At 44.4% G+C, this 9,232-nt stretch overlaps 1 protein-coding gene across 1 annotated transcript; it reads right to left on the reverse strand.

Moving 5' to 3' along the window:
- Positions 1-6,550: 6,550 nt before the first annotated feature.
- On the reverse strand, positions 6,551-7,200 carry LOC125594816. Its single transcript, XM_048770873.1, has 2 exons — positions 7,019-7,200; positions 6,551-6,968 (listed from the first exon to the last, which is right to left on the reverse strand). The coding sequence occupies exons 1-2, from the start codon at positions 7,198-7,200 to the stop codon at positions 6,551-6,553; spliced, it is 600 nt and encodes a 199-aa protein (XP_048626830.1).
- Between the last annotated feature and the right edge of the window lie 2,032 nt (positions 7,201-9,232).

Raw genomic sequence — 9,232 nt, forward strand, 5'->3', positions numbered from 1 at the left:
GTTCCTTTGTATTCACTCTTTAATCAGTTGAGAATTATTTAGTAAACTGTTTTAGTTTGTTCTTACAAAAGGGTGTCTTTTGTGTTATCACTTCAGGCCTTTGAAGAAAATCCCCTAACGTATGTGAATCACATACGTTAGGGGATTTTCTTTGTATCTTGTGATTGCGGATTGCGGATTGATGAGCTTGTGTGATTCAAGTTTTTAAGTCGTGGTTGTTGTGGATTCAACAAAAAACCCAAATCCTTCTGTACTTTCGAACCATCAAGCCTAAGCCTTGAAACCGTGAATTGCATTTCCTGAGGTGGATTCCTTGAACTTCCCTCATGTGTGTTTGAATCGAGTTTGGTCGAAACGAGTAGAGAGAGAAGAAACTCGTTGGTGGATCAGTTCAAAGGCGTTTTATTAATCGGTGAACAGAAAAGTTACAAATAAGAAAAGCTTGATCGGAAAGTAAGCCGGTATTCGGGGAGCGAAGGCCGGGAAAGTACAAATCGGCGAGAATACAAAATGAATAAAACCCTAACTCTAGCCACCAAGTGAGTATGTGTATGTTCGGATCCTCTCCTCGTTCCATCACTCTCACCTTTTATTGCTGCTGCTTTGTTCCCAATTTTAGGTCGGTCTGACCTAATGGGCCTGTCATAGTCGGATTGGACGCTGGGGCCGACCAATATCTCATGAGCCGAGCTGCTGCACTCCTCCGTGTTGCTGAGCGATGAGCTGAGTTTTAGCCATCACTCAGTCGAGAGCCTGTCAACATTATTCGGCTTCTCGGGTCGAGTCTCTTATTTGATGGATCTTGTGGAGGGATGAAATCCATCATCTATAATGTGTTTGTACATTCTCGAAAACAGAGTAGTACTCTCTATTATTTTGAAAAAATATTTAAGAAAAGGACATACATGGTCATTGGTCATAGTACTTTGGTCAACTTAAGTTCTTAAAGATCAACATACAAAGATGAGATGTAGCTCTTGAGTTTTTCGCTGGGTCTGGTAAAATTATCATCGGTTACGTAGGCAACATTAATCATACGGAAAAACTTGATGACTACATTTAGAAGCTTGTGTGGCACATTAATTGTCTTCAGAAACTCCTCATTCATCATCCTATCAACGTCTTCAACCATTTGATGAAGCTTTGTAATGGCTTCCTCTTTGGTACCCCCATATTGTTTCTTATAACAATTTATCGAGTTTGTGACATATATCCTCTACTCATATCATCCTAATATTTGTTTGATCGGGAAACGGTACGGAACGAGAGAACGTTCAGTTTTTAGATGTGGGCTAAGCAAAGACGTCTTATGAACGGTCAGAAGAGCGTTTCGTTGGTTACAAGGAAAGGAGATGCGTGAAAAGAAAGGTACCAGAGCCTAGAAGGCTTTACCGGAGAGATACAACAAGGCGAGATGACAAAGGTAAAACCCTAATCTAGCCGCCCAGTGAGTGTCAGTGATTTCGGATAACCCCTACGTTGCCTTTCCTTTCCCTTTTATAGTTGACCTCACGCTCTTCCGTGATCTAGTTTATGTCGTCTCTGTGGGCTTTAACTTCGCTGGGCCGATAAGCCCACGTTGTCTCGTGGAGTCGTTTCCTCGGGGCGTTTAGTCGAGAAGCCCATCAAAGCTCTCTCACATTACGCCAGGAGATCGACCCTTCAAGCCGCCGCGTCGAGCCGATGCTCCGCTTCATGTGGGCCGGGCCGTCGGTTCTTCGGGCCTTGAGGGATGGTCGAATTTACCATCTACAGTAAGTCCCCCCAGTTCATCGAGATGAAGATCCTGTCGGATTCGATGAATTTAGGAAGTTAAAGGTTTGGGAGGACTGACAGAACGTTTCGAATGAATGTCTCCTGACCGGATGTCGCGAGGCATCGTTAGGCGTTTCCCCTTTGTCGGGTGGTTTAGTAAAATATCTACCGAACCGGCTTTGGTTTGGTTAGGTTTTCCCTTAACCGTTGGTTCTGATCGGGGTTGAGGCCGGTTAAAACGGGAAGCCGAAACGACGCTTCGATTTCTTCGGCGGCTAGGTAACTGTTCCTAGGCCCACATAAGCCCATGTAGGCCAAATGATGACGCCTCGGGGAGGCACCCCTTCTTTCCCTATAAATATTCGCTTCCTTCTCATTCTCTCCATTCTTCTCCGCACTTCTCAGGTATTCTCTCTCTCCTCCTTCTTATTTCTCTCTCTAGGTTGTTGTTGCAACATAGATAGCGATATGTCGTCTGGCGGGAGGTTATCTCATAAACAGAGAGGAAAAGAGATCGCAGCCTCCTCTAGTCCTTCGAGAGATGTGACCGAGGCACCGCTTGAAGAATTTGAACGGATTCATCATGACGCGATGATGGACACCTGGAATTTAGATCTGTTTCAAAGGATCGTAATCTCCGACTATGCGCGTTCGTATCGGCAAGAAGTGAGAGGAAATCCAGATGAGCCACAGGCTTGCGAGAGAGACGGTTCCGGTGGTGCGGGGGACGGGGCTCTCGCTGTTAATTACGTGCCGACGTGCTATTATCCTGGAGGGATCTTTGAGGAACTCCCGGCGTTATCTTCCGAGTTTCTGCGCTCTCCTGATGTGAGTGGTCAAGCTTGGGAGAATGTTACTAAGACTCAGTCAACTCCCAATAGCGTGAAGAAGCTTCTGAGGGAACGTCATGGACTAGGGGTAACTTTCTTGATTCCCTCGGAAAACCAGAGGCCTTGGTCACCACCAGTTGAGTATCAGTGCGTTTACGAATCCTATTTTCGGGACGATACGAAGCTTTGGTTACCAATTCCTCGATTAATCACATCGTATGCGAGGCGCCGAGATGCAGCGATAAGTCAGTTTTTGAATGGTTCGTGGCGTATCGCGGTGGCCCTGATGGTTATGGCCGCTGAAATTGATGTCTCGTTGAGCGTTCGTGTCTTCGAGGAGTTGACGTCCGTCAGCTCGTTAGACGACGGGCTTCTGTTGATAAAAATGCGTCCCAGCTACAATGTGATAGGAAGGCATCCTAACAAGACGCCGGATTGGCAGAGATCTTATTTCTTCGTTAAATGTGATGACTCTGCCTTCGAAGACCCGCCAGATGACGACTACCGTGGCTTATGGAACACTCTGCTTGGTAGAACATCTTCGTTAACTCATACCGTTTCTTCGTATACTAACTGCTTTATGCCTTTGTTGTTTTTTTTTATGCAGCCGACCATCCGACTTCTCGTGACTATCCAGAAGACTTTCTTACAAGCGCTCGCGCCGCTGCGGGACTTGCTCTGGAGCATTGGGGGAATATTTCTTGGGAGAGGGTTCACCGTTCGATCGATCGTATTTCCAGGAGTAAGTCCATACTTTTCTCTTATTTCAATACGACTCTTTGACTTTGCCTAATAGTCGGGTTTCTGGACTCGTGTTCTTCGCAGAAGATTGGAATTCGAGTTATCCTCTTTCTGCCGACAAGACTAAGAGGCGGATCTCGCTATTCACAAAGGAAGAGCAGAAGAGAATCAACGAGGCAAGGAAAATGAGAGGGCTTCCAGATCTGAGTGCGATGATGACGGTCGAACTTAATCTGCCGAGTCTCGAACTACCTGCACCTTCTAACGAGATGGCGATTGCCGACACCACCGACGCGAGCCCTCATCATCAAGATTCCTCGGCTGGTACCACTAATTTGGCTCCTAAGAAGAAAAAGGTGGAGAAGAGACCCCGTGACGACCTTCCTGTCAACGTAGGCTCTGAAGCAGCTCCTGTTGAAGCGGAGATTCCTAGTCAGGAGGAGACGGCCGAACCGTCATCAAAAAAGAGGAAGAAAGGCAATCAGCAGCCTCAAGCTCCGGGATCGTGAGGCCGCGAGAGACTGATGTCGCCAATCCCGTGCATCGGAGTGAATCAGCTCGTGAGCCGGCTCTCAACTTAGCCTCATTGGATGATCTTGAAGACGCCTCTCCCAAAGTTACGCTACGGAAGAACAAGAAATCCAAAAAGACGGGTGATCGAGAGACGGTCGCTAGCGCTCCAGTTTCGTCGATCCCTGGAACATCAGCCGTAGGTGCTTCGTCTCGGAAGAAGACTCCGAGGGTCGAGTTTTCTGATCACGTGTCGTTCGAGTACGATGGTCCCACCCCGCTTATTTATGCTCCTTATAAATGTGCTGAGTTGGTCAGCAAGATCAAATGCGGGCCGAAGCCTCTTCCATCTGTGTCTGACTTGATCTTTAAGGACGAGTACGTCGACGCTGCTCGCACTAAATTACTGGTAAGTACTTCCTTTGACTGTCTTCCTTTTATGTGAAAACAGAATATTTAAGTTTCTTTTTTTTAAAAAAAAGAAACTTAAATATTCTGTTTTCATGTTAGGGCGACGGGAGCATGAATTTCGTTGTTGAGAAATACGACACAGCTTTGAAGAAGACTCGCGAAGCCTTGAGAAAGTCGGAGAAAGCAGTGGCTGTAACACCCCCAAACTGTTTTAGACATCGGTCAGTCAGCCGGGCAACAATCAAACAAGAACATGCCCGAACGACCTTCCTCTGCCAAGTCCGGAAGTGTCACAACGGGTTTAGAATAGACTTTCCAAGTCACAAAACATAATTCTGTAACCCAGAATATCCATTCAAAACTCTTTTCCTCTAATCTTCGGCCTGAGGCTTTGCAACCCGTACCGAGTAATAGAGTTGTGTTAGGTTGGACTAACCTAATATCAGATTCAACACGTCACGAATATAAAACATTCTTTATTTCATATATATAAAACATGAAGTTCACAAGACCAAAATATTATACATAGGGTCCATGGACGCAGTCAAAAGTAAAACATACATTCATATATCTTGAAAACGAGTATTTAGCAAAAGATGATCAATCTACACCAGCTCCTACAGTTCCGCGAGTGCTATGGTCCTCTCTACTGGTCACCTGCAAAAGGATGTGAGGAGTGAGTGAACTAGTTTCACTCAGTGAGCCAGGGTTCCCTATCTAGCATATACAACTACCCGTCATTCTAAACCCAACCCCAAACACAAGCAAGACGGGTAGTTCAACAATCAATATTCAAGATAACAAAGCATGACCGATTTAAGCAATAAACCATTAAACCATAATAATTCAAAACACTTTTTATGAGTGTCACATCAATCAACCATATATATATACTCTTAGGGCCCAACAGAATCATTCTTCCTCCACATAAGGGACCCCGGCAATCCCTTCACTATTACACCACACAGGCGTAGGCGCTCGGGAATCACCCGGTCACGGTCCTCAATCGGAATCGCCTTGCCCCGGTCCTCTATCGGACTCGCCGGGGGCTGTCACATCCACGTGTGACACTCGGCCTTGGTGATCAAGCCAAGTTAAACCGAGCCCACCACTTTCCGGACCACGACCGGCTTAGTGGTACCATTTGAGGAAGCAATGACCTGCAAACTACTACTAGAACCACCACGAGGTTCTCACACAACAGTACCAACACGAGGTACATACAATAACAACATATAATAATCACACAATCACAATAATCCGGGTGCTTAGACTAGTCTTGCTATCCACTTAGCCCAGACATCGTCTCAAACCTCGGATCCACAAACTGACACCTAGACCGGTCCGACTATCCTAGCTCGGAAGCCGTCTCCGATGTCAGGAACCTGCATTAAAAATTTGTTAACAAACAATTAACCGTGACTCACAGTGATTAACCGATGTGGCTCAACTTTCTGATTCCGGAAGTCGACCAAACCCTTTCTATTTCCTCCAAATCTTTGTCTTGATTCTGTACCGTTAATCCCGCAATCTTGTAACACGTCTTCCTTCTCCAAGCAACTCTCTAAAAAGCTCCTTAAATTATTTATTTTCTTTTTCTATTTCTTTTCTTCTTTTCTTTCTTCTCTTTATTTCTTTGCTCTTCTTCCTCTCCTCTCTTCTCTCTTGGTCACGTAAGTGTGGAAATGGAAGAGGTTGACCTTCCTTATATAGTTAAACAAGATCTATGAAGTGGTGACAAGTATCACACACTCTCCCTCCCATCTTTGGCCACGTTTCCAAGACAATGACTCAGGTAAGTCATTTGCTTCCAAGTTGGCCACGTGATACTCATAAGCATGAGTAAGCATATTATTTTTTTTCTTCCTTTCTTGTTTAGACACCTGGTGATGACAAAGCAAGACTGTACGATTCATTCTCCTTTTTTTCCCATCAAACACGTTGATTGCAACCAAGCCAGAAATATAAAATATTTCTTTATCTCCTCTTTTCTTCTCAGCTTGATTAATTAACCCAAACTTAGTGATCAAAACACCATTCTCATCGATCACCTTTCTCTTTTTAAAAGAAATAGCTTAATTATCCAATTAAGCTACTAACTTAATTTCAATGCATCGATCACTTCTTGTTTTTAGCTTTGTATTTTTCTCTCCAGAAAAAATTATTTCTGAAAAATAAATTACGAACTCGTAATAAATTCTCCAAAATAAATTTATTTGAATTATTTACTTAAAAATAATTCTTTCTCAGGAAGACGGGATATTACATCCTCCTCCTCTTATTAGAATTCGTCCCCGAATTCTCTAGGATGATCCCTCTTCTTCCATCACTACATCTTCATGGAAAAACTCTTGGTGCGACGCTTTGAACCTTGACTCATCCTCCCAGGTCACAATTACACGGTTTCGCTTACCCCAGAAGACTTGGACTTGAGGAATCTCTCGGTTCTTTAGTTTTCGTATTCGACGTTCACCTATTCGGATTGGTCCCTCTGGATAAGTGAGGTTTGTTTGCAGGTTTTCGATTTGCTCCATCTCAATAGCTTTGGGATCATGAACGTGTTTCCGTAGCATTGATACGTGAAACACCGGATGTATCCTCATTTCTTCAGGCAGGTTGAGACGGTAAGCAACATCTCCGATTCGTTCTTCAATCTGGTAAGGCCCGATGAATCTTACCGCAAGTTTCCCGACTTTCCCGAATCGATCTTTTCCTTTTGATCTGACACTTTCAGATAAATCCAATCACCAATACTGAACACCACTTCTCGCCTTGATTGATCAGCGTACTTCTTTTGCCTATCCTGAGCTTTCTTCATATTGGTTTGAATGATCTCCAACTTTTCCATCGTCTCTTCAACAATTTCGAGTCCAAACTCTCTTCTTTCCCCAACTTCGGTCCAGCATAAAGGTGTTTTGCATGGCCTCCCATAAAGTGCCTCATATGGTGCCATACCTATGCTAGAATGAAAGCTGTTGTTTTAGGAGAATTCGATTATGGTAAATGCTTTTCCCAGCTTCCCGCCCAATCCAATATACACATCCGCATCATATCCTCTATGGTGCGACTGGTTCTTTCGGTTTGGCCGTCTGTCTCGGGATGATACGCAGTGCTTATGAATAATTTAGTTCCCACTGCTTCTTGTAACGCCTTCCAAAAATTTGAGGTGAATCTAGGATCTCGATCGGAGACTATATCTGTTGGCACACCATGCAACCTCACAATTTGGTCCACATACATCTCTGCCAATACTTCTACCTTATCGGTTTCCTTCATAGGTAACAAGTGCGCCACCTTTGTCAGTCTGTCGACAATCACCCATATTGCGTTATTTGATCTACCTAGAGCCGGGGGTAACCCAGTGATGAAATCCATGGATATGGAATCCCATTTCCACTGAGGTACTGGTAAGCTTTGTAACAACCCTCCTGGAATCTGATGCTCGACTTTGACTTGTTGACAAGTTTGACATTGAGCCACCCATCGGGCCACTGATTTCTTCATTCCCGGCCAATGATAATACCTTCGGATATCTCGATACATTTTCATACTCCCGGGGTGGATACTGAGTAACGAATGATGCGCCGACTTCAAAATCTCATCTCGTAGTCCTTCTCATTGTGGTACTGAAATCCTCCCATTAAGTAATAGTGTACCATCTGGCGCCATATGATAGCCAGTTGGGTTTGGACCTTCTTGACTCTTGACTTCCTCAATAATTCTCTTTAACTTTTCATCACGTTGTTGCTCCTGTCTGATCCGTGCGAGTAAACCCGCCTGATTTACTGCATGCATTCCTAATGGCTCACTTGGCTCTCCTTCAATTTCCCATAAAGTCATCAACTTAAGTTCATTCGATAACGCTACCGCGCTTCTTTTCCAACATCGGACGCCAACTTTCTACGACTTAGTGCATCTGCGACTACATTAGCTTTGCCGGGGATGATATTGAATCTTCAGGTCGTAATCCGCCACAAACTCCATCCATCGCCTTTGTCGGAGGTTCAAATCAGGCTGCGTGAACAAATACTTGAGACTCTTATGATCTGTGAATACTTCCACGACTTCTCCATATAAGTAGGATCTCTAAATCCTTAACGCAAACACCACTGCCGCCATTTCTAAGTCGTGTGTTGGGTAGTTCTCTTCATGTTTTCTGAGTTTCCTTGATGCATAAGCAATTACTTTGCCTTCCTGCATCAACACACAACCCAACCCAACCCTAGAAGCATCTGCGTACACAGTGTAAGGTTTACCTTGTTCAGGTAATGCCAATACCGGTGTTGTTTTCAAAGCTTTCTTCAGTCTCTGAAATGCTTCCTCCGTTTCTTTTCCCCGGATGAACGGAAATCCTTTTCCAGTCAACTTCGTCAGGGGCTTAGCGATCGAAGAAAAGTTCTTGACGAACTTTCGATAATACCCGGCTAACCCGAGGAAACTTCTTACCTCGGTTACCGTTGATGGCCTTTGCCATTCCTCGATGGCTTTCACTTTTTCCAAATCTACGGAAACTCCTTCTCCAGACACACGGTGCCCCAAGAACCCGATCTCTCTTTTCCAAAAAGAACACTTGCTGAACTTGGCATACAGCTTCTGGTTTCTTAACCGTTCCAACACTAGCTTCAAGTGTGCTTTGTGCTGTACCTCTGTTTTGGAATATATTAAAATGTCATCGATGAAGATTATCACGAACTTGTCGAGATAGTCATGGAAAACTTCATTCATCAATCTCATGAAGGCCGCCGGTGCATTAGCAAGGCCAAAAGGCATTACGACAAACTCATATTGTCCATAACGAGTTCTAAACGCAGTCTTCATGACATCACCTTCTGAAATTGGAATCTGATGATAGCCCGACGCCAAGTCGATCTTCGAAAACCAACTTGCTCCCCTTAGCTGATCCAACAACTCGTCTATCCTCGGAAGAGGATACTTATCTTTGATGGTGATATTGTTGATTCCTCGATAATCAACTAGGTCTTATG

The sequence above is a fragment of the Brassica napus genome, assembly GCF_020379485.1.
Source record: "Brassica napus cultivar Da-Ae chromosome C5 unlocalized genomic scaffold, Da-Ae chrC05_Random_24, whole genome shotgun sequence".
NCBI classification, from domain to species: domain Eukaryota; kingdom Viridiplantae; phylum Streptophyta; class Magnoliopsida; order Brassicales; family Brassicaceae; genus Brassica; species Brassica napus.

What these genes read in the sequence shown, in the direction of transcription:
- LOC125594816 (XM_048770873.1), bottom strand. Translation starts at nt 7,200, where the DNA reads ATGGCACCATATGAGGCACTTTATGGGAGGCCATGCAAAACACCTTTA. An exon ending in AAGTACGCTGATCAATCAAG is followed by an intron (nt 6,969 to 7,018) that starts GCGAGAAGTGGT and finishes TGAAAGTGTCAG; the next exon opens with ATCAAAAGGAAAAGATCGAT.